This window comes from Felis catus, chromosome C1 (assembly GCF_018350175.1).
Source record: "Felis catus isolate Fca126 chromosome C1, F.catus_Fca126_mat1.0, whole genome shotgun sequence".
In the NCBI taxonomy this organism is placed as follows: domain Eukaryota; kingdom Metazoa; phylum Chordata; class Mammalia; order Carnivora; family Felidae; genus Felis; species Felis catus.
This window is the reverse complement of record NC_058375.1, coordinates 126,581,597-126,608,362: the sequence shown is the minus strand read 5'-3', so window position 1 is coordinate 126,608,362 and position 26,766 is coordinate 126,581,597. Positions and strand designations below refer to the sequence as shown.

At 36.8% G+C, this 26,766-nt stretch overlaps 1 protein-coding gene across 6 annotated transcripts in view; it reads right to left on the bottom strand.

Moving 5' to 3' along the window:
* Window positions 1-26,766, bottom strand: part of RAB3GAP1 (RAB3 GTPase activating protein catalytic subunit 1) — a 111,834-nt gene that overhangs the window by 61,504 nt on the left and 23,564 nt on the right. For all 6 annotated transcript variants that reach the window (XM_023259279.2, XM_023259280.2, XM_045034816.1 and 3 more), the window contains one exon: window positions 24,027-24,105. In XM_023259279.2, coding sequence (XP_023115047.2) covers window positions 24,027-24,105 — 79 coding nt within the window. The remainder of the gene's footprint in view (window positions 1-24,026; window positions 24,106-26,766) is intronic.

Here is a 26,766-nt window from a genome sequence, read left to right as displayed (position 1 = left end):
CACACACACAAAAAGAACATTAACAGTTTTGCCTTAAAATTTTCCAAGACTTAAAGCTTGTTTTAATTAGCTGATAACATTAAGTCCACTGGTGTGGAAAGATAAAGTTTGATAAATTCCCTAAATGGTAGGGAATCAGCCATCATGTAGTTGTGCTAAGTGTGAGGACATGGTTTATTCAAGTATCCTAATTAGCAATTTCTTGTATTCTTTTACTCAGTAACACATATTAGATAGGCATCACGAAATATCAGAGAATCACTTACTCTTGCTACAATATCTTGCTATGAAAAATGAAAACTTCTCACTTAGTTGTCAAGTCCTTTATACAAATTTGTGGTCAAACTTTATAAAAATATAAGGTCAAGTTAGTGATTTTGCCCACTGAAAACTTCTGTTCTATTCACTCCTCAATGTATTTTTATTTAATGGCTTTTTTACGTTAATTTTTTAAAGTTTATTTATTTGAAAGAGAGAGCGAGCAGGGGAGAGACAGACAGAGAGGGAGAGCGAGAACCACAATCTAGAACCCACGTGGGCTAGAACCCACAAACTATGCAATCATTACCTGAGCCCACGTTAGACGCTTAACACACTGAGCCACCCAGGCACTCGTTCAATGACTTTTTTTTAAATAAAGTAATTTGTGAAAGGGATTACTCATTTGCCTAATTTATTTTAACTCTGGATATGTAGAGTTGTGAATGCTTATTTTTATGAACATTCTCAAGAAGTCTCCCAGTGATAAAGATTACAAAATAAAAATAGTCCAACCCATAATCTGTTTCTTGTTTGGATGACAAAAATTCATTTCATCTTTTCACCTTCCCTCCACCCTCCTACTCCTGAAATCAAAAGTAGATACGCAGAAGCAGCATTCAATACTGGAAAGAACCCAGAGCTGTGATGTCTAAGCTCTAAAGGTCTTTAAAAATATACTTTTCTCTTTTTTTAATATCCTTGTAAGAAAGAAAACAAAACAGGTGAGCATTTCCCCACATGCCATCACCCATACTGTGCAACCAGTCAACAGTTCTTACTTACTCTTTCAGAAATATTATGTCCATGTACTCACCCTACCCTCAAATGAGATTATACTAAATACAGTTTCTGTACCTCCTTTTCAAATGCTAATCCCCTACTGATCAGTACTCTGTCTCCAGTTTTATGTGGTTGCAACAATACTACCACTCACTGTCTATGTCTACAATTTTAACTGTGGGCTAACCTCCTGTAAGTTGCTGGGTAAAAGAACATCTGTATCTTTAACACTGATAGCTGCTGCCTAACTATCTTCTCCCTCTCCACATACAAACTCTTCGATTGTACACTCCCAATAACAATAAATAAGCCAAACTGAACTGCTTCCTGTATATCTGCAATAAACTCACTTGTGTCCTCTATGCCTTTGTTTACTCTAACTGGAATGTTTCCCCTCATTTTATCAATATCTGACTGATACTTTTTTGAAGATTTACCTCAAATACCATCCTGTCATTCCATTAAATATGTTCTCTTCTCCGAATTCTAATATGTTTTAAAATTTACTAGCATTATCTTTGAAAGATGAATATATACCACTGATTTACTTTCCATACTAGATCTACTTGAAGCCTGAGATGATGTCTTCAAGTAAGCAAACATTTAAATGGGGGTTTTAAAAAGTGAGCAAAACCAACAACAAAAAACAAGCAACCAGATTAAAAAGTGAACTAAGAACCTGAACAAACATTTCTCCAAAAAAGATATGCAAATGGAATATAAGCACATGAAAAGCTGTGGGCAACGTGACTAATTATTAGGGGAATGTAAATCAAAACCACAATGAGATACGGCTTCACACCCACTAGGATGGCTCTTACAATAAGCAAAAAAAACCAAAACAGGTAACAAGTGTTAGCAAGGATATGGGGAATTGAGAACCATTGAGCATGATGGATGAGAATGTGAAATAGTACACCCACTATGGAAAACAGTACAGTGATTCATCAAAATTTAAACATAGAGTGACCAACAATTCCTCATATGGGTATACACCTAGAAAAATAAAAAGCACAGACCCAAAGAGATACTTAAACGTGCCTATTCACAGCAGCTTATGCATTAGCCAAAAGGTAGAAATAACCTAAAGGCCTGTCGGTAGATGTACAGATACACAAAATGTGATATATGCACACACTGAAATATTACTCGGCATTAAAAGGAAAACAAATTCTGATATATGCTACAACACAGATGAACCCTGAAGACTTGATGCTAACTGAATTAAGCCAGTTACAAAAGGATGAATACAGTAAGACTACACTTACATGAGGTACAAAGAGCAGTCCAACTTACATAGAACTAGGATGGTGGTTACCAGGGCCCAGGGCCCAGTGGATGAGGGATTAGGGAATTGTCATTTAATGGTTACAGAATTTCAATCTGTGCTGACAGCTCAGAGCCTGGGCCTGCTTCAGATTCTGTGTTTCCCTCTCTCTCTGTCCCTCCACTGTTGGCACTCTCAGTCTCTCTCTCTCTCTCAAAAATAAATAAACATTAAAAAAAATAAAAATTAAGAAAAAGGGTGGGAGATGCCTGGGTGGCTCAGTTGCTTCTGAGCATCTGACTCTTGATTTCGGCTCAGGTCATGATCTCATGGTTAGTGAAATGGAGCCCCGTGTCAGGCTCTGAAATGACAGCACGTAGCCTGCTTGGGATTCTCTCTCCCTCTCTCTCTGCCCCTCCCCCACTCTCAGGCTCTCACACTCTCTCACTCTCAAGATAAATAAGCTTAAAAAAAATTAGGTATGTATTTACTGACACAAAGGTGATCATGAAATGCTGAGAAGAATGTAGATCAGCATATGTATGGCAAAATCCAATTTATGAAAAAAATTCCCAAACTGAAAGCACAAAAATGCATATACATATAACAGACATACTCATAAAATACCCAGATGGACATATCCTGTATTTCCCGTATTAGTAAGTATGAGATGCTTTAGCCCCCTTGTTTTGTGTGTGTAGACATAGGAGGGATGGGAAGGACAGAATGGGAAAGGTGAAGGGGGAATAAAATTATAAGAATCATTAATAAATCTTTATATATCCTACAATTTCTAGTCTAGTAACTTAAATGTATTAGGAGCTCAAATGTATAAACACAAATAAAAATCCTACTATGACAAGTTTTAATAATAGAACTGTTTTATCAAACAGATTACATATGCATATACTAAATACTAAATTTAAATATAAATGTGCCTCAGCATCACATTTTCCAACAGAAAAAGGTAGGACAATCACTCATTTTTATCTATTTTAACATACATTTTTCATTCTTGCTCCAATAAATACTGAAAATAATGACAAATAACTAGTACCTGATACACCTATTGTTTATCTTACAGAGGAAAATCATAAAAACATACTGTCAACTTTGAATGCTACCACTTTACATTTCTGACATGTAGAATTTCTTTCTTACTTTAGAAAGAAATATATTCAGAGCCTCTTCAAATAGTATAAAGAATATATTCATAAAATACTGGATCACCAAGAACACTAATGATAAGTAATAAAAAAATTCCTTGGGCATATTTAAATACCTAGCATATACAAAATACTTGAGAAAAAGGAGGTGATGAATAAACAGTTTCTTTTTTCACTTTTATCTTCCCAGAGATGCTTGGATACTGCAATCTTCATTTCTAATTTATATTCTATTCAGATTAATTCTGGTAAAATCTAGCAATTTTACACAGTATAGCTCCATTTCCTCCCCTCTTCCTCTGTGCAATATTGTCGTATACATTACATGTTACATATATGTTATAAACCCAACAATGCAGTGTTACAATTATGGCTTAAACAATCTTATAGGGTTTTTAAAATTATTATTAAAAGAATATCCCTTTAGGGGGAGCCTGGGTGGCTCAGTCATTTAAGCATTTGACCTCAGCTCAGGTCATGATCTCACAGTTCATGAGTTTGAGCCCCATGTCGGGCCCTGTGCTGACAACTCAGAGCCTGGAGCCTGCTTTGGATTCTGTGTGTTTCTCTCTCTCTCTGTCCCTCTCCTACTTGTACTCTCTTTCTCAGAAATAACAAATGAATAAACTTTATTTTAAAAAAAAAAGAATATCTCTTTTCATTTACTGGAGTATTTCCAATGCTCTTCATTCCTTCCTGGGGATCCAAGTTACCTATCACCTCTTTCCTTTAATACTGCCTATTAGGTAGGTCTCTTGCAATGAATTCTGTCTTTATGACAGTGTTGTTATTTCATCTTTTTTTTTTTTTATGATGGTTTTCCTAGATATAGAATTCTTGGCTGGTGTTTTTTTCTTTCAAAACTGAATGTATCACTGTGCTGCCCTCTGCTCTCCAATGTTTTCTCTGCAAACAGTATTGTTCTTTTGTACATAATGAGTCATTTTTGTCTTGCTTTCAAGATTCTCTTTGCTTTGGGCTTCAGCAAGTTGACAATAGTGTGTCTAGATGTGGTTCCCTGTGTTTATCCCACTTGGAATTCATTGAGATTCCTGGGTCTATAAGTAAATGTTCTGTTTTGTTTTGTTTTCATTGAATCTAGGGAAGTTTTTGGCCATTGTTTCTTTGAGTATTTTTTTTCCCTGTCCCTTCTCTTTATCTGGGACTCCTCTATTATTACAAGTATGCTTTGGAACACCTGACAATGACCCACAGATCTCTGAAGTTCTGTTCACTTTTCTCTAACCTTTTTTCTTTCTGTCCTTCAGATTAGATAATTTCCACTAATCTTTCAAATCCACCAACTTTTTCTTCTGCCATCTCAGACCTGCTTTTGAGCTCATCTGATGAAAGTTTATTTCAGTTATACTTTTCAACTCTAGGGTTTCCATTCGGTTCTTCATTAGTTTTTACTTATTGAGATTTCCTATTTTACTCATTGGTAGCATATTTTTAATTCTTTGAATGTGTTTACAACTGCTTTGAAGTTATTGCTAATCCAACATCCGGGCCCACTAAGAACAGTTTCTACTAACTTTTTTCCTACTTCCATACGGGTCACACTTTCTTGTATGGCCTTCTATATCTAGTAATTTGTGGTTAAAAACTACAATTAGATAATATATTGTAATAAAACCAAGTCCTGTTTAACTTTTTTGAAGGTTCTTTTTTGTATTTAGTAACGTGTCCAAATTTAAATTGTGCAATCTGTCTTTCCCAAGATGTTTAGCTACTGATGTCTCTATTCACTCATTTTATTCTTCTCCTGGCTCCCTAGGAGCTACAGACTGTCAATGTAGCTTAGTAGTAAGCTAGTAATTGGGCACAGAAGATGCTCAAACACCTGAGACCATTAGACTTTCACTTTCTGCTAACTGATCTGTTGGGGGAAAAGGGGCTGTATTTGAAGTTGCACCCAGTTCTCAAGTTTGGGCTCTCTTGCATCTCCCCTGCACGTTTGTAGTTTCCCTATCATATAGGGATGTGTGCGGAATGTATCCAAACTCTTCTATGGCTCTCATACATACAGTAGCTCCCTATTAAAATGCTGACTAATCCATCACTTGCTTTGAACCAGGACTGCAATCCTGGCCTAGTTCACATACAGCTTTTCCTCATCCACTCACTCAAGTCTGCTACTTTTAAGATGGCAGAGCCACAGGGTTTTTTGCCCTCTACCTAGAATCAACTAACAGAACTGATGGTTCCATGACCAGCCTAGACTGGAAAGCCAGTTCTCACCAACACAGACTGAGAACAGGGCAGTAATAGGAATAGTCACAGGCAAAAGGGCCAGAAGATACACCCATCTTAACTGAAACTCTAGAAGTTTTTCAAAAATAAATGCTTCTCAATTTGTTGTCTGCCTTTGTGCAATCCAGTACTCTAAAATGGTTTCCAATTTCTTTTCTTTTTTTTTTTTTTTTCTGCAGAGGAGGAACTGCCAACTTATGTCATGTCACTGTTACCAGAAGTCTTCAGAACATTTTTGCTTTTGAAAGAATAATATTTTATGGGTCCTTACAGCTATTCTAAAATACCGTTCTCTCAAAACTATCAGGTCCTTTTACACATACCTCTCTCTGTAGCCAATTAAAAAAATGCATTAAAATCACAACAATAAATATATTTTAAAAGCCATCATAATACTCAACTACACAACTTACAAGATTGTAGGCTATTTCTTTGTGTTGTTGCTGCTATTCCCTTAAAGTGTGGTTGAAGCTGAAGTTCGTCCAAACACTAGACTAGACAAAGGCAAAACCACAAAGACAAAATTTATCATGAATTAAACCCAGCTGTACTTTCAGTGTATTTTTCAAGCTCAGTAGAGCCTCTCAGGCATATAGCATTTATGCTCTCACTTTTTGTATTGTTCTCATATTGCTGCTGTAACAAATTACACAAAATCAGTGGCTTAAAACAAATTTATTATCTTACAGTTATATAGGTCAGAAGTCTGACAAAAGTCTCGCCACACTAAAATCAACTTGTCAGCAAGACTGTGTTCCATTTGGAAGCTCTAAAAGATAATTCATTCCTTATCCCTCCCAGTTTCTAGAGGCTCCCCTCATTCCTTAGCTCCTGGCTGCCTTCTCCAGATCCAGCAATACAGGCCAAGTTCTCATATTACACTACTCAGACACTGACTCTCTTCTGCCTTTTTTCCACTTTTAAGAACTCCTGTGATTTCACTGGGCCCACCCTGATAATTCAGGACATATCTCCCAACCTTGAAGCCAGATGATTAGCAATCCTAATTCCATCTGCTCCCTTGATCCCTTCTTGCCATGTAACCTATGAAAGTAGACATCTTTAGGATGTAGGGAGGTTCATTATCCTGCCTACCATTCCTTCTTATTAAAACCTCTGCTCAGTAAAGACCTCATAAATTTACATTTAGGCATAAATGTCCCCTAGGTTAACATCTTTATCATTTTCAGGGCTACTTATTTTATAAGGAGTAACAATAAAGGGAATAAACCTCTATTGATGGTTTCAGAAATCAGCCATTAGAAGATAAAGGACAAGTATATAAGGAGGTAGACAGAAGTATCCAAGAGACCACATCATTAAGATCAATTACCTTGACTAGACCACAAAAATTGATCATGGCCACATATCTTTTAAAAACCAGTTTTATAAAATACCCTTTAAAAAGTTAAACAGGTTTAGAGCTAATCTGGCAGGTGCTTGATATAAAAATTGAAACTGCAAGATTTCAAAGTACTAGACAAATAAACTATCAGAACTAAGCATTTGCCATAAGTGCCAAAATTCTACTTTCTAAACTTTGATTTGAAAATGTAAGTTAATCTTATATTAGTTTTATCTCATTCTGACAGGGTCCACCTATGCTAACTGTATATGTACACAATGTATAAATAAGTATTTTCCATAAGTTTTCAAATTTTCAATGTCATTGGTTTAGTACTACCTTTAGTTTTTTAAAAAGGAAAATGTTTATAGGTGAATACTTTTGTGTATGTTATTCTTCAAGTGGTAAGAGAAGCATGATAAGTAAATAATAGTCTTGAAAACTGCAGAATTTTAAACAATTATAATTTTAAAATTCTATTTAAAAAAACAAGTATAAGAACATTATAAAATCTTAAGTTGTCATTATCAACGCTCTGCTGCTATACTTGCAGGTATAGCAATAAATCAATTCTTGATTTAAGCACTACCATCTCTACAAATGCTCTTGTTCTGACTTGAATGTCTTTTCAAACAACTTTACCTAGTTTATTCTATCAGGATTCAAGTGAGGTAGTACCTCTTCTGAAAACAATTTCCCAACATGACCTGGATTAAAAGGAGGCACCTCCTATGAGTTTGAATCAAGCCCAGTGCTGCCTTCCATGACACCATTTATCAATAATGCTGCCACTGTTCCCTTATCTAGCCTCCTACTAATCCCAAAGTGTACTAAGCTAGGGATCATATTGTATCCTTGGTATCTCAGTATCTGGCTCACAGTAAATGTTTAAAAATAATGTTTGCTGGATTAGAAAAAATACATATCCCTTTAATACAGTTAATTTTCAAATAATTCTCAAAAGTTTGATTGCTGACCTTCTAATCTTTACGAAAGATCAAATTTTTAAAAATGGAAGCAGTGTGGCACACTGGCAAGACACAGACCCTCCCCTTCCCCCCAAACACACCTAAATACCTTACAAAATATGACAATGTTTAAAAATACAGAGCTGAACTGCAAGGTTGCCTGGGTGGCTCAGTCGGTTAAGCATCTGACTTCATCTCAGGTCATGATCTCGCCTTTCCCAAGTTTGAGCCTGTGAGCCCTGTGAGCCCTGAGTTGGGGGGCTCTGTGCTGAAAGCTCAGAGCCTGAAGCCTGCTTCAGATTCTGTGTCTGCCTCTCTCTCTCTCTCTGCCCCTTCCCCCCTTGCGCTCTCCTTCTCTCAAAAATTAATAAACATTAAAAAAAATTTTTTTAATACATAGCTGGATTTCTTGTAAAAAGGATGACAGAAACAAAGTGGGAACTGAAAGGCAGAAGTAAGCACACAAGGTGATTCTGATAAAGCCCAGGGGATTACAAACTCTGGATTATAGACCCTAATAGCTAGGAACTGGGGATTGGGATTTTACAGGATAAGCCTTTTAGCTGCTAAAAGCCTGTTAGTATGACTCACAGAGATGTCTTCAAAACTGACCATGCTCTAACAGATTCAAGAAATTGAGGATTGTAGAAGAAAAGTCTGTGTACATCTGCGAATACCATGTATTTTATCCTAGTAGTGACAATGTGAATTATGTAACTCTAAGACTGATAAGGTATACCCAGTCCAGGGGAGGTAGTCTCGGGCATGCATCCAGGCTAGGCTATGTCTAAGAATACCCCAGCCTCATAACAAATATAAATAAAGTCTGGAAACTATAATTTCAGAAGCACATTACTCAGGTATTACCCTCCACTATATCCTTGTTTATAAAGCACTGGGAGTAGGAAGCTGCCTATCTTTTCAATGATGTCATCAATCTCTCCACAAACCATCTTCCTTCTATAACCTACAGATTTATTCAAGCACTGTATGTACATGACTTTCCATCAACCCAAGCAACACAGAGGTGGTAATGTTCTGAATGGCCCCTCAGGGATATGAGTGTATATACCAGGCAAGAAACTGGAACTGAGGCTTCTGCTTAAAGCCCAAACCCCAGAAGGGACCACTACTTCAATGAAATGAAAACTTCACGCCCAGAACGTTTGCATGGAAAATTCTACCAGACATTCAAAGATAACATCAATTTTACACAATCTCTTACAGAAAACAGAACAAAATACTTCCCAACTCATGTTATAAGGTCAGCGTTTCCCTGATATCAAGATAAAGTACAGTAGTCCCTTATCAATGGGCAATACATGCCAAGACTTCCAGTAGATGCCTGAGACCACGGATAGTACCAAACTGTACATAGACTTTTTTTCCTATACACACATGACAAATTTATAAATGAAGCACAGTAAGAGATCAGTAACAATAACTAATAATATAACAGAACAATTATACTGTAATAAAAGTTTTGTGAATGTTCTCTCTCTCTCTAAATATCTTATTGTACTATACTCTCTCTTCTTGTGATGGGAGATGATAAAACGCCTACATGATGAGATCAAGTGAGATGAATGATACAGGCACTCTGACATAGTACTAGGCTGCTAATGACCTTCTGATACATCAGAAGATCATTTGCTTCTGGACTGCAGGTGACCTGAGAGAGCCGAAACCATGAAAAGCAAAACTGCAGGAGGATAGTGGGGGTACTACTGTATATGATAACTACAAACCAATATTCCTCATTAATACAGTCATTAAAGTCCTCAACAAAATAACAGCATATCAAATCCGGCAATACATATAAGCACAAATACAAATTATACCACAAAAAAGTGTGGTTTATCTTGGGAACATATAGTTAGATATCCAAAAATCAATGTAAAGAAATACCATATTAAAAATCTAAAGAAACAAATGATCGTATCAATTTAAGCAGAAAAAGCATTTGACAAAATTCAACATCCATTCATGACAAAAACTCAGCAAACTAGAAACAGAATTTTCTCAACCTGATAAAGAGCATCCACGAAAAATCTACAGCTAGCAGTACACTTAATGGTCAAGGACTAAATGTTTTCTCTCTGAGATCAGGAACAAGGCAAAAATGTCCACTCTCACCACTCCTATTCAATATTTTAGTGGAAGTCTTAGCCAGTTTAAAAAAGCAAGACACAGGCAGCTCTTTCTGCCCATGGGTCCTGTCCCCATGCTTTAATAAAATCACCTTTTGCACTAAAAAAATAAAAAGGTGAATTATAAATAAAAAGGCAAGAAACAAAAGGGATTGTAAAGAAAGAAATAGAACTATACCTGTTTCACAGATTGACTATTTACCTGGAAAACCAAAAAGACACTACAAAACTCCTCCTAGAACTAATAATTGGATTTCATAGTCATGGAATACAAAATGAATGCACAAAAATCATATTCCTATATACTAGCAACAAAGAGCTGGAAAGAAAAAATTTTTAAATACCGTAACGATAGCACCTAAGAAAAAAGAAAGCAATAATTATGTATAAATCTGATAAAACAAAGAGAAGGAGCTAAGATGGCAGAGTAGTAGGAGGACCCTATGCTTGCCTCTTCCCTTGAACACAGATAAATATCAAATCATTCTGTACAATCAATCTGAGGACAGAACAAAATGCACAACCAGAGAGAGACAAGAGGCAACATCATCAAAGTTAGGAGGAGCAGAGACATGTTTTGGGGGAGAACAGCACTATGGAGGGGGAGGGAGCCCTGGTCACAGAGAGAGGCAGGACAGGTGAGAGACAGAGAGGGAGAGAGAGAGGGAGGGAGGGACGGAGGGAGGGGTACACACAGGGGATCACACAAGGAAAACACTTCCTCAAAGCCACTGACTGGGAAAAGGAGAGGGGCTGATTACCATGAGTTTTTATAACCAGTGGAGCTCAAAGACTAGAGTTTTAGAAGTCTATGCCATGGCTGGTACTGAGCCCTGAGGGTGCTGCTGTGCTCCTGTGGAGAAGGAGGGCAGAGAGCTCAGGAACAGATGGCGCAATCTGAGGATCCCCTGGGAAGCAGTGGGAGAGATGGCTTCCCTTTCTTGGAGCACATCTGGAAGAGGTAGCATTGCTTCTCCAGAGACAAAAGAGCCAGCAGATACCATTACATTCCCCTACCCCTCTGCTCCTATGGAGAAGGAGGGCAGAGAGCCCAGGAGCAGATGACACGATCTAAGTTTCCCCTGGGAAGCACTAGGAGAGATATTTCCCCCTTTGTAGAGTACATCTGAGAGAGGTGGCATTGCCCCTCCAGAGACAGAAGAGCCAGCAGGTGCCATTATGCTCCCCTACCCCTCAGCATAGGTACAGAGACACTGGCTGAGGGTGGCTAATCTGGACAGCAGCTCTTTGCTGAACTTTACTCCAAACTCCACAGCCTTGTGCTTTTGTTGAACTGCCCCTCTGGGACAAACTTGCATCAGTCCCAGCATGGCAAAACCCTCCCCAGAGAACCAGCACAGGTCCTTGCCACAGCAATTCCCTAAAATCTGGAGTTTTAAAACTCAGCTGGCATGGCTAGGAAAAACATGTGTGCACCACCCTGCCAAGCAAGAAGATGGCTCAGACACAGAGCGAAGGTAGCGACGTTGAGGGAAGCTTGGAACACACAAGGGGAGATTGCTTGCCATCTGGGTGGGCTTCCTGAATAGCAGTGAGCACGAACTCCGCTCTCAGGGATAAGGGAGAGGGCTGGCGCCATTTCTCACTCCTGGACCTCAGCATAAACTAACCTCAGTAAGCAGACAGTACCAACAGTGGCAGCACCTAAACTATTTACATCAAGACCCACTCCCCTGCACTCTACAGGTGTTGCTTTTCTTGGGCAAGTGTTCCTGAGAACCAGAGCAGTGACCCCTACCCTCAGAAGACCAGCACAAACCTCCTGTATGTCTACTGACTACAGAGTTCTGTAAAACTTCAGCTCTAGTGGGAAAAGCATCAGGTCTCTTTTAACAAGCACAACAGAACATGCCTAGTTAAAACTTGCCATACTCTAGCCAAAGTCCAAGCACTCCCTACTGCATGCAAGGAGAAACTCTGCAGAGGACTGACCTAGGGAAAGAGCAGCCAAAACACTGCAGCACAGTGCACACAGCATACACCAGAGACACTTCCCTGAAATACCAGGCCCTGGACAGTATAAGACCTCTTCATAGAGCCATTACTCTCTGGAGCAAGAAACATAACAAGCTTTCCTAACACACAGAAGAAGACAGAGACCTAACACACAGAATATGGATACAGGGATCATGGCCAGGGATCTAATCAAAACAGATACAAGTAATATGCCTGATCCAGGATTTAAAACAATGTAAAGATACTAGCGGGGTTTGACAAAACATAGAAGACACCAGAGTTCTCAGAGATAAAAGACTTAAAAACTAGTCAGGCTGAAATGAAAAGTGCAATAATTGAGATTCAAAACCAACTAGATATAAGGACCACACGATGGAAGAAGCAGAGGAATGCATAAGTGATATAGAAGATAAAATTATGGAAATGAAGCTGAAAAGAAGAAAGGAAGATAAAATTATGGAAAATAATGAAGCTGAAAAGAAGAAAAGAAAAATACCAGCATACAAATCCAGGAGGCACTGAGAACTCCCATCAACATCAATAAAAGCAGGCCAACATCAAGACATAGCATAAATCTGCAAAACCAGAGATAAAGAAAAAAGTCCTAAAAGCAGCAAGACAAAAGAAGTTCCTAACTTACAAGGAAAGTTTTTAAAAATAAGGTTAGCAACAGATCTCTCCACAGAAACTTGGCAGGCCAGTTACCCATGTGCTGAATGAGAAAAATATGCAGCCAAGAAAACTATCCAGCAAGGCAGCCATTCAGAACAGAAAGAGAGAGAGAGAGTTTCGGAGATAAACATAAACTAAAGGAGTTCATGACCACTAAATCAGCTCCGCAAGGGAACTCTTTGGGGGTGCCTGGGTGGCTCAGGGAGTTAAGCGTCCAACTTTGGCTCTGGTGATGATCTCGCTGTTAGTGAGTTCAAGCTACACACTGGGCTCTGTGCTGAGAGCTCAGAGCCTGGAGCCTGCTTCAGATTCTGCGCCTCCTTCTCTCTCTCTCTGCCTCTCTCCTGCTCACACATGCACTCATGTGCTGCGCGCGCTCTCTCTCAAAAGTGAACATTAAAAAAAATTTTTTTTACATAAAGGGAACTCTTTGAGTGGGAAAGACAGACCAAAAGCACCAAAGATTAGAAAAGAACACATAAAATCTCCAGAAACAACAACAAAACAATAAAATGGCACTAAATTCCTATCTATCAACAATCACTCTTAATATAAATGGACTAAATGCTCCAATCAAAAGACATAAGGTGTCAGAATGGATTAAAAAACAAGACCCATCTTTATGCTGCTTACAAGATACTCATTATAGACCTAAAGACACCTGGAGATTGAAAGTGAGGGGATGGAGAACCATTTATCATGTTAATGGGCATCAAAAGAAAGCTGGAGTAGCCATACTTATATCAGACAAACTAGATTTATGTTTAAAAATTTTAAGTTTTTTTAATGTTTATTTTGGAGAGACCAAGTGAGACAGAGCATGAACAGGGGAGGGGCAGAGAGAAAGGGAGACACAGAATCCGAAGCAGGTTCCAGGCTCTGAGCTGTCAGCACAGAGCCCAACACGGGGCTCGAACCCACAAACTGTGAGATCATGACCTCAGCTGAAGTCAGATGCTTAACCGACTGAGTCACCCAGGCGCCCCAGACAAACTAGATTTTAAACCAAAGACTACAGCAAGGGATGAAGAAAGGCACCATATCATAATAAAGGGGTCTACCCAACAAGATCTAACAATTGTAAATGTTTATGTCCCCAACCTGACAGCACCCAAATATATAAAACAATAAATAACAAACATAAAGGAACTCATTGATAATAATAAAATAAGAGTAGGGAACTTTAACACCTCACTTACATCAGTGGACAGATCATCTAAGCAGAAGATCAACAAGGAAACAATGGCTTTGAATGACACACGGGGCCAGATGGACTTAACAGACATATTCAAAAATTTCACCCTAAAGCAACAGACTACACATTCTTTTTGAGTGCACAAGGAACATTCTCCAGAACAGATCACACACCAGGTCACAAATCAGGTCTCAACCAGTACAAAAAGACTGAGATTATGCCATGCATGTTTTCCAACTACAGCACTGTGAAACTTGAAATCAACCACAAGAATATTTGGAAAGACCACAAATACATGGAGGTTAAAGAATGTCCTACTAAAGAAAGAATGGGTTAACCAGGAAATCAAAGAATAAAAAAAAAAAAACAAAAAAAAAACCATGGAAACACAATAATGAAAACACGATGGTCCAAAACCTTTGAGACTCAGCAAAAGCAGTAATAAGAGGAAAGTATACAGCAATACAGGTCTACTTCAAGAAACAAGATCTCAAATATGCAACCTAACCTTACTCCTAAAGGAGCTAGAAAAAGAAAAACAAATGAAGCCTAAAGCCAGCAGAATAAAGAAAATAATAAAGAATAGAGCAGAAATAAATGTCATAGAAACAAATCAAACAAAAGAAAACAAAAACTGTACAACAGATCAAAGAAACCAGGAGCTGGTTCTCTGAAAGAATTAATAAAATTGATAAAAACCCTGAGTCATATTTATCAAAAACAAAGAGAAAGGACCCCAATAAATAAAATCACAAATAAGAAAGAAGAGATCACAACCAACACTACAGAAATACAAACAATTATTAGAAAATATTATGAAAAATTATATGTCAATGAACAGGGCAATTTTCAAGAAATGGATAAATTCCTAGAAATATATAACCTCCCAAAACTGAAATAGGAAGAAATAGAAAACCTGAACAGACTCATAACCAGCAGAGAATTTGAATTAGTAATCAAAAATCTCCCAACAAAGAAAACTCCAGGGCCAGATGGCTTCCGAAGGAATTCTATCAAACATTTAAAGAAGAGTTAGTACCTATTCTCAAACTGTTCCAACAATAGAAATGGAAGAAAAACTTTCCATCTCATTCTGAGGCCAACATTACCTTGATTCCAAAACCAGACAAAGACCCCACTAAAAAAGAGAATTACAGGCCAATATCCCTGATGAACATGGATGCAAAAATTCTAAACAAAATATTAGCAAATTGAGTCCAACAGTACATTAAAAAATCATTCACCACGATCAAGTGGGATTTCTTCCGGGGCTGCAAAGGTAGTTCAATATTCACAAATCAATCAACATGCTATACCACATTAATAAAAAAAAAAGGATAAGAACCATAAATCCTCTCAACAGATGCAGAAAAAGCCATTTGTTAAAGTACAGCATCCATTCTTAATAAAAACCCTCAACAAAGTTAAGGATAAAGGGAACACACTTCAATATCATAAGGGCCATATACAAAAAACCCACAGCTAATATAATCCTCAATGGGGAAAACTGGAGAATTTTTTCCTCTACGGTCAAGTACAAGACAGGGATGCCTATTCTCACCATTGTTAGTTAATAAATTACTGGAAGTCCTAGTCTCAACAGTCAGGTAACACAAAGAAATCAAAAGCATCCAAATTGGCAAGGAAGAAGTCAATCTTTCATTATTTGCAGATGACATAATACTCTGTAGAAAACCCCAAAGACTCCCACCAAAAATTGCTAGAACTGATACACGAATTTAGTAAAGTTGCAGGATACAAAATCAACGTACAGAAATCTGTTGCATTTCTAAACACTAATAATGAAGCAGCAGTAAGAGAAATCACAGAATTGATCCCATATACAACTGCACCAAAAACCGGAAGATACCTAGGAATAAACCTAACCAAAGAGGTAAAGATGTGTACTCTGAAAGCCATACAACACTTATGGAAGAAACTGAGAATGACACAAAGAAATGGGAAAACATTTCATGCTAATGGATTAGAAGAACAAATACTCTTGAAATGTCTTTGCTATCCAAAGCAATCTACACATTTAATGCAATCCCTACCAAAACACCAACATTTTTCACAGCACTAAAACAAACAATCCTAAAATTTGTCCAGAACCACAAAAGACCCTAAATGGCCAAAGCAATCTTGAGAAAGAAAAGCAAAGCTGGAAGCTTCACAATTCCAAACTTCAAGTTACATGACCAAGCTGTAGTGATCAAGACAGTATGGTACTGGCAGAAAAACAGATACATAGATCAAAGAATGGAATAGAAAATCCAGAAATGGATGTGGATTTCCCAAAACTATATGTCAACAAATCTTCGACAAAGCAGGAAAGAATATTCAGCGGAAAAAAGACAGTCTCTTCAACAAACGGTGTTGGGAAAACTTGACAACAACACGCAAAAGAATGAAAATGGACCACTTTCTTATACTATACCCAAAAATTATTCCAAAAGGGATGAAAGACCTAAATGTGAGATAGAAGAACATCAAAATCCTAGAGAACACAGGCAGCAACCTCTCTGACATCAGCCGTGGCAACTTTACTTAGATACGTCTCCTGACGAAAGGGAAACAAAAGCAAAAATGAACTACTGGGACTTCATCAAGATAAAAGCTTCTTCACAGCAAAGGAAACAATCAACAAAACTAAAAGGCAACCTTTGAACTGGAAGAAGGTATTCGCCAATGACATACCCAATAAAGGGTTAGTATCCAAAATCTATAAAGAACTTATCAAACCCAACACCCAAAAAACAAATAACCCAGTGAATAAATGGGCAAAAGACATGAAAAGACACTTTTCCAAAGAGGACATCCAGATAGCTAACAGATATATGACAAAATGCTCAACATCACTCATCATCAGAGAAATACAAATCAAAACCACAATGAGATACCACTTCATACCTGTCAGAATGGCTAAAATGAACAACACAGACAACAGATGTTGGCAAGGATGCAAAGAAAGAGGAACCCCTTTGGCACTGCTGGTAGGAATGCAAACTGGTGTAGCCACTCTGGAGAACAGTATGGAGGCTCCTCAAAAAATAAAAAATAGAACTACCCTCTGACCCAGCAATTGTACTACCAGGTATTTATCCAAAGGATACAGGAGTGCTGATTCGAAGGGGCACATGCAGTCCAATATTTACAGTAGCACCACTGACAATAGCCAAATTATGAAAGGAGCCCAAATGTCCATCAACTGATAAATGGATAAAGATGATGTGGTTATGTATGTATGTATGTACACATACATACTGGAATATTACTCGGTGGTCTAAAAGAATTAGGGGTGCCTGGATGGCTTATTTGGTTAATTGTACGACTTCAGCTCAGGTCATGATCTCACAGTGCATAGGTTCAAGCCCCACATCAGGCTCTGTGCTGACAGCTCAGAGCCTGGAGCCTGCTTCAGATTTTATGTCTCCCTCTCGCTCTCTGACCCGCCCCCAGTCATGCTCTGTCTCCCTTCCCTCCCTCCCTCATTCAAAAATGAATAAAAGTTAAAAAAAATTTTTTTAAAGAATGAAATCTTACCATTTGCAACAACATGGATGGAACTAGAATGTATTATGCTAAGCAAAGTAAGCCAGTCAGAGAAAGTCAAACATCATGATTTCACTCATATGTGGAATTTAAGAAACAAAACATAAACATAGGGGAAGGGAAGCAAAAATAAGATAAAAACAGAGAGAGACACAAACCATAAGAGACTCTTAAATACAGAGAACTCAGGGTTGTTGATGGGGTGTTGGGTGGGGGGATGGGCTAAATGGGTGATGGACATTAAGGAGGGCACTTCCACATTAATGAGCACTGGGTGTTGGGATGTGCACTGGGTATTATATGTAAGTGATAAATCAGTAAATTCTATTCCTGAAATCATTATTATATGTTAACTAACTTGGATTTAAATAAAAAAAAAAAAAAAAAGAAATGGGCAGAAGACATGAGTAGACAATTTGCCAAAGAAGACATACAGATGGCTAATAGACATGTGAAAATATTCTCAACATCACTCATATCAGGGAAATACTAATGAAAAATTACAATGAGGCATCACCTCACACATGTCTAAATGACTAAAATTAACAACAAAGAAAACAACAGATGTTGGTGAGGATGTGGAAAAAGGAGGACCTTCTCACACTGCTGGTGGAAATGTGAACTAGAGCCACTCTGAAAAACAATATGGCGGCTCCTCAAAAAGTTAAAAATAGAACCTACCCTACAATCCAGCAATTGAACTACCAGGTGTTTACCCAAAGGATACAAAAATACTGATTTGAAGAGACACATGCACCTCAATGTTTATAGCAGCAGCATCAACAAAAGCTAAATTATGGAAAGAACCCAAATTTCCATCAACTGATGAATGGATAAAGAAGATGTGGGAGATATAGATATATATAGATACATACACACACACACACACACACACACAGGAATATTACTCAGCCTTCATTAAGAATGAAATCTTACCACTTGCAAAGACTTGGATGGAGCTAGAGTATATAATGCTAAGCAAAGTAAGTCAGGGAAAGACAAATACCATATGATTTTACTCATATGTAGAATTTAAGAAACAAAACAGATGAACATAAGGGGAAAAAAAGAGGCAAACCATAAACTAGACTCTTAACCATAGATAACTGCTGGAGGGGAGGTGGGCTAGATGGGTGATGGGTAATAAGGAGAGCACCTGTGATGAGTACTGGGTGTTGTATGTTACTGATTAATCATTAAATTCTACTCCTGAAACTACTGTTACAACATATGTTAATTAACTGGAATTTAAATAAAAACTTGGGGGAAAAAATCTAACAAAACATACAGGATCTATATGCTGAAAACAGTAAGACGCTGATGAAAGAAATCAAAGAAGACCTAAATAACTGGAGAGACTATGTTCATCAAATGAAAGAGTCAGCATAGCAGAGATATCAGCTTTCCCTAAACTGTCTAAAGATTTAAGGCAATTACAATAAAAATTCCAGCAGAACTTTTTGTAGATATAGATAAACCAATTCTAAAATGTAAATGGAAAAGCAAAGGAGCTAGAAAAGCCAACACAACTTTGCAAAGGAGGAATAAAGTTGTAAAGTCACACTAATTTCAAGACTTAACTAGAGAAACCAAGAGCATCCAGACATATACCCACATAAATACGGCCAAATGGTATTTGACAAAGGTGCAAAAGTCAGTCAATAGAGAAAGGAAGCTCTTTTCAACAAATGATATTGGAACAAATGAACATTCATTTGCAAAAAAGGAACCCTGACCTAAATCTCATACCTTACACAAAAATTAACTTGAAATCGGTAACAGATATACATACAAACTGTAAAAGTTTTAGAATAAAACACAGGATTAGCTACATGGTAAAGTTAACATCACTAGCAATTAAGTCATATTGATAGCATGTCCTTCTGATACGATGTGATGAAAATGGCAATTCACCTCTGTGGTATTCTTTCCAAAATCCCACAACCCAAGTATAACCATAACAAAAAAAGACACACCCAAACTGAAGGACATTTAACAAAATACCTGACCCAAACTCCTTAAATCTGTAAAGAAGATAAAAATTAAGGAAATACAGATGTTTTCAAAGACCAGAGACTAAACAAACTAAGGAGACACGATGACTAAATGCCTGGATCCTAAAACAACTTCAGTGGAAAAACTAGTTAAATGAAGTTTAACTAATAACAAGGGAGCAATGTTAGTTTCTCAGTTCTGACACACGTATCATCGTGATAGAAGCTATTAACAGTAAGGGAAACTGTTTGAAGGTATAGCAGATCAGTCTGTACTATCTTTGCAACTTTCTGTAAATTGAAAAAAATCAAAATTGTTTTGAAGTTTTCTTTGTTTTTGTTTTTGTTTTGTTTTTTAAGTAACAGAAACCTCTGTACCCTGGGGCAAAGAGTTCTTAAACACAGCATGAAACATGACCCATAAAGTAAAATACTGATAAGCTAGTAGGACAATACATCTATTAGAATACATCTAAAATAAAAAATACTGACATTGAGTGTTGATGAAGATGTAGAGCAACTAAAGCTCTCATACATTGCTGGTGGGAATGCAGAATTGTTCAGTCCCTCAGGAAATCAGTTTGGCCATTTCTGTTTTTCCTTTTTTTTAATTAAGTTTTTATTTTAATTACAGTATAGTTAACATACAATGTTATACTAGTTTCAGGTGTGTAGTGATTCAACAATTCCGTATGTCACCCAGTGCTCATCATGACAAAAGCACTCCTGAATCCCCATCACCTATTTCATCCATCCTCCCACCCACCTCTGGTAACCATTGGTTTGTTCTCTATAATCAAGCATCTGTTTTTCGGTTTTTCTGTTTTTTTTCCCCTTTGCTCATTTGTTTTGTTTCTTAAATTCCATGAGTGAAATCATATGGTATTTGTCTTTCTTATTTCACTTAGCATTATATCCTCTCTCTCTCCATCTATGTTGTTGCAAATGGCAAGGTTTCATTCTTTTTTATGGTTGAATAATACCAGTGTCTGTGTGTGTGCACCACACACACCATATCTTCTTTATCCGTTCTTCTATCAATGGACACTTGGGCTGTTTTCATATCTTAGCTATTGTAAATAATGCCGTTATAAACATAAGGGTGCATGTATCCATCCCTTTGAATTAGTGTTTCTATTTTTAGGGGGTAAATACCCAATAGTGTGATTACTGGATTGTAGGGTAGTTCTATTTTTAACCTTTTGAGGAACCCCCTACTGTACTCCACAGTGGCTGAACCAGTTTACATTCCCACCAAAAGTGCAAGAGGATTCCTTATTTCTCCATATCCTCACCAACACTTACTGTTTCTTGTGTTTTTGACGTTAGACATTCGGACAGGCATGAGATGATATTCTCATCGTAGTTTTGATTTACATTTCCTTGATGATGAGTATCTTTTCATGTGTCTGTTGGTTACCTGGGTGTCTCTGGAGAAATGTCTGCACATTCTTTAATTAGGATATTTATTTTTTGGGTGTTGAGTTGTACCAGCTTTTATATATTTTTTATACTAATCTTTATCAAATATGTCATTTGCAAATATCATCTCCCATTCTGAGTGTTTCCTTTTAGTTTTGTTGGCTGTTTCCTTCACAGTGCAGAAGCTTTTTATTTTGATGCAGTCCCAATAGTATATTTTGGCCACTTCTTATAAAGTTAAAAATATGCACCTACCATATGACTAGCAATCTCAACCTAGGCATTTATCCCAGTGAACTAAAAATGTACTTTTATACAAAAATCTGTTCACAAATATTTATAACTGCTCTATTCATAAATGCCTAAACCCAGAGGTGCCTGGGTGGCTCAAACATCTGACTCTTGATTTCAGCTCAGGTCATGATTTCACAGTTCGTGAGATCGGGCTCGACACTGGAATCTGTGCTGACATCACGAAGCTTGCTTGGGATTCTCTCTCTCCCTCTCTCTCTGCCCCTCCCCTGCTCACAAACTCTTTCTCTCTCTCTCTCTCTCTCAAAAATAAACTTTAAAAATAAAAAATATAAATGCCCAAACCTAAAAACAACCCTAATGTCATTCAAGGAGTGAATGAATAAACAAACCAGTATATATCCAGACAACAGAATACTGCTCAGCAATAAAAAGGAACAAACTATTGATACAGAATTACTTCAAAGGATCTCAAAAGCATTATGTTGAGTAAAAGAAACTAGTCTCAAATAGTTACTACATAATTCCATCTCTATGACATTCTTAAAAGGAAAAAACTATCAAAACTAAAAATATATCAGTGATTGCAGGAAATTATAATGGACAAGAAGAGTTTTTTGGGAAGTTACAGAAATGTTCTATATTCTGATTGTGGCGGTAGTTTTAAGAAACCTATACATAGGAACATGTGTGTGACTGGGTTGGTTAAGCATCTAACTCAGTTTGGGCTCAGGTCATGATCTCATAGTTCATGAGATCAAGCCCCATGTCAGGCTCTGTGCTGACACTGCCCTGTCTCTCTCTCTGTCTCTCTGCCCCTTCCCTGCTTGTGCTGTCCCTATCTCTCTCAAAATAAATAAATACACATTTAAAACAAACAAAACCCTATACATATGTGTTGAAGTTCAATGAACTATTCATCAAAAAAAAGTTAATTTAACTATATACTAATTTTAACTAAAAATTTTTTAAAGTAAATGTAAAGGTTAAAAAAACTAACAAGAGATTTTCATTAATATATAAAAAGAAATAGATCACTAACATGTACTGCATTAATACATAGAAAGGTTTCACTCACTCATTCAATAATTATTTTTAAACTATAAACTATGTGTCAAACACAATTTTAGGAAATAAATATTAAACAGTTGATCAGAATGAATATATTTTGCCTATGGAATGGACATGAATTGGGGGGGACCAGTTGTCAAACTGTATGGGTTATACAGTGCTCCCTCAAAATACATGTCTATCTAGAAGCAAAAAAAAAAAAAAAAGGTTGAACAGAGATTTTATAACAGCATTCAAATTTTGATAAACACATTATGTACCACTATCTTACTAAATCATCACAATTATTCTTAAAGGTACATATTTTTTTATTACTCTGTCTTTACGAACATAAAAACCAACTCAGAAGAATTGCCCAAAACTGAAAATAAGTACTTGAGCTAGAAATTCAACATAAGTATGTCTAATTCACTGTCTGGAGGTGTTCAATTAATGGTAAATGAGGTGAATGAGTGAGTACATGCAAAATCGTGTTCTATGACATCATGCTGCCTTCCAGTCTTTTGCCATTTTAAATGTATATATTCACATTTTAAAACATCCGAAGAGAATCTGGATTGATTACATTAAATGGCAATTTATTAAATTCCTCTTATACTTGTTTAAATTCAGTTTTTAAAAGTTCACACTAAAATGACAGGCATATTTATGAAACAATATCCAGTTTATTTGCATTTGCAATTAGTTTTCTTTTTTTTTAAGCAAGCTACATAGTCTACTTGCTATAGTAATCACACTGAAATGAAGAAAAAAAGAAGCAAAGAAATTATCATTTTCCCCTTTATTGAAATTCTTCAATAAAAAATCAAGAGACCAACTCATACCAACAGACAAACATAAAACCAGTATATAAATGTATTTTACCTAGGTGTCCTTTCTTGACCATACACTCATACTTGAGACATTTTGGTAGTGGTATGCTTCAATACCACCCCTACCAAAATGAGATAAAGACCTTTTAAGTGTGATGTACCTCTTATATTAATCCATCACATTTATAATTTAGATATGATGAGTTATGATGTTATCATGTAACTGAGATCAACATTTTATTTCAATTTAATTTCCAACAATACACATTAAGTTTTCTACAGTAAGTAAATGTTTCATGCTAGTCATCAGAATTATAGTTAGGCTCTACCCTAGATAATGAAACAAACTGCAGAAAAGAATAAACAGCAGGCCTGTGACTACTATCCTTAGAATGGCCTGCTTGCAAGGCTGACCTTTGGCAGGCACCTAGGAATTTGGATTTGGAGAAGGTTCTCAAAAAACTCTTCAATAAGAGTTACTGTGCTTAAACTACACAATGTGGTTTATGTTGAACACCAGCTTTTCTTCTGGGAATCTGAAATTTTATTATGTACCGGTCAGAAGGTGCCAGCCCCCAAATACAAACCCTGAGAGCTGAGCCGCTAACAACCTTCGTTGGTAGATGTTTCATATGTGTTGCTACAACTTATTGTTAAGGGAATTTAAGTATATCCTGAGTAACTCCATTAGGAAAGGATTCAAACACTTCCTCCAACTTTGCCTCAGGCACCTTTTCTGTAGATTGATATTGTTAGCATAATAAATCATAGTAAGTGTAACCTCGGGCTGAGTTCTATTCATCCTCCTGACAAATCACTGAACCTGGGGGAGGTCTTGGGGTCTCCCAACACACATACTAAAAGTTACCTGAGTAAAATGTATACCTACCATCTTACCAGGCAATGTGCTCTCGGAGGAAAGTCATTATTCATACACAACAAATCTTGCATAGACTGTGGAATAACATCTACAAAAACATTTCATAATGAAAAAATTAGTATGTTCATTCTAAGGCAAAATTTTGTAACATGATTTAAAAAAATCGTATTACGTAACACGTCTTGCTAGTCCATATAGTTATGCAATTGCTTAAAGATTTATACCTAGGGCTATCTCTAAGATTTGGGGTGAAAAAGATGTCCTTCTCATGGGGGCCTGGGTTGCTCAGTTGGTTAAGCATCCGACTTCAGCTCAGGTCATGATCTCATGGTTTATGAGTTTGAGTCCTGCATTGGATTCTGCTGATAGCTCAGAACCTGGAGTCTGCTTTGGTTTCTGTGTCTCCCTCTCTCTCTCTGACCTTCCCTGACTCGCGCTCTGTTTTTCCTCTAAAAAATGAATAAACATTAAAAAAAAATAAAATATAATAAAGATGTCTCTCTCTCAATGTCTTTTATTTCTAAAAAGCCAGCTTCTAAGTATTGTTCCCATGTTTATAATATTTTCCTTTCTTCTATGTCATGACTCAAACAGTTCCTCAGCCTTACTAGAAAGCCATGTTTTATCTCTTCTTCTTGGTCTGCCCTTGTCTCTACTTTTCTTCAAAACTACTTACAGTCCTGTCACTTCCTTACCACCTCCTATGGCCAGCCTTTGCTGGCCTCTGGCCATCTTAAGTGTTCTTATAAAACCATTAACCAGGTTCCCACTTATAACCCATGTATCTTTAAGCACTTGTAGTTTATAATAAGATACTGATGTATATCATCCTTATTTATTTATAAATGCATAATAAACTCAAAGCATAAAAATATTTATAACATTTCCTTTGTTGTATAGTCATAATTCCTTAGCAAATTTATGTTTAATTACCTTTTAAAAAAGAGTATATAGGAGAACACTAATGACTTGATGCTTTAACTAAAGCCAACAAACAACTCCAACAAAATAAACTATCAGTGCTCAAATCTTCTGACCTCTGATAATATAGTTTTAAATGTGTATCTCCAAATTAAATGAATTGATGGTTTACTTGTAACTTCTACCACTAGGTACAGCTTCAATCACAACCAAATTCAAACTGCATCATACATCTATACATATGTACATATACATACATACAACAATAATGACTTAACTAAAATCCATTCATCTTCTCTCAGACCACAGTTCATCTCAGAAACAATGATTCTGAGGCTCTTGGGTATCTCAATCGGTTGAGAGTCTAACTCTTGATTTCGGCTCAGGTCATGATCTCATGGGTTGTGAGACCGAGTCCCATGTTGGGCTCTGCACTGACAGCATGGAGCCTACTTGGGATTTTCTCTCTCCCTTTCTCTCTACCCTTCCCCATCCCACACTCTCTCTCTGTTCCTCTCTCTCAAAACAAATAAACATTAAAAAAAAAAAAAAAAAAAAACACTGATTCTAAGCCTCCTTATTTTAACAGCTTCTTCTTGATGTTCCTCAAATTAATAGCACTTAAGATTTCTCTCCCTTTAACAGTTTGCTTCATTAATGAGCAAAATGTTGGAACTGGAACTTTCTGGGCTATTATCAGACTTCCCACCAGCTGCATATACTTCCCTCTTCCCCTTCCTCCTCAAGTACACTTATTCATATTCCGGTTTAATTATTTTACTGTATAAATTGTCTTAATTATGTGTATATATAGTCAGTGTGATCTGCCCTAGTTTACAAATCTGTATGCAGATGCTATCTACTTGTTTTGTTTCTAAGAATGCCAATAATAAAGGTAATATAATTTTATTCCTATACAAGAAAAGGCACAAATATTTCAGGCCTATACTTACAAATAATATCTGTATTGACCAGAAAACCTTTTTTTTCTTTATTTTTTTCAGTTGAAGTATAATTGACATATAACATTATCTTAGTTTCATGTGTATGGCATAACAACTTGATAACTGTATACACTGCAAAACGATCATCATAAATCTAGTCAACAATCTGTCACCAGTTAAAAAACATTTTCTTGTCAAAGAATTTTTAAGATTTACTCTCTGAGTAACTTTCAAATACGCAATACAGTACTATTAACTATAGCTGCCATGCTATACATTAATTACATTCCTAGGACTTACTTATAACCACGAGTGTACCTTTTGACCCTCTTCATCCATGTTGCCCACCCCACCCCACCCCCCAACCTCCATCTCTGGGAACCACCAATCTGTTCTCTTTAACTATGAGGTTGGTGAGTTTTGTTTTTGTTCTTGTTTTTGTTTTTTAGATTCTACATATAAGAGAGATCATATAATAAATGTCTTTCTCTGTCTGACTTATTTCACTTAGCATGATGCCTTCAATTGCCCTGAGAAATTTAAACACACATTCTGTGTATTTATTTTTTGAGTGAGTTAAGAAGGGCATCTGACTGAAAGCTGCAAAATTAATACTGTTTTAACACCTTGCTCACTCACTATTATATACCACTCTATCTCAGGACAGAGATTTTGGATGATTTGACCTATGAACTACAAGCACCATTTACGGAGATTTGAGCAATATGACCTACTACCAACCATAAGCACTATTTACTGAGTACCTAGCACGGGTGAGGTCCTGATATAGGTGCTCATATACACTATCTCATTAAACCTTCCCATTGATCTGCTGGGTGGTATTACTTTGTTTTTCAAGTGAGATAATTCAGACTTGGAAAGGT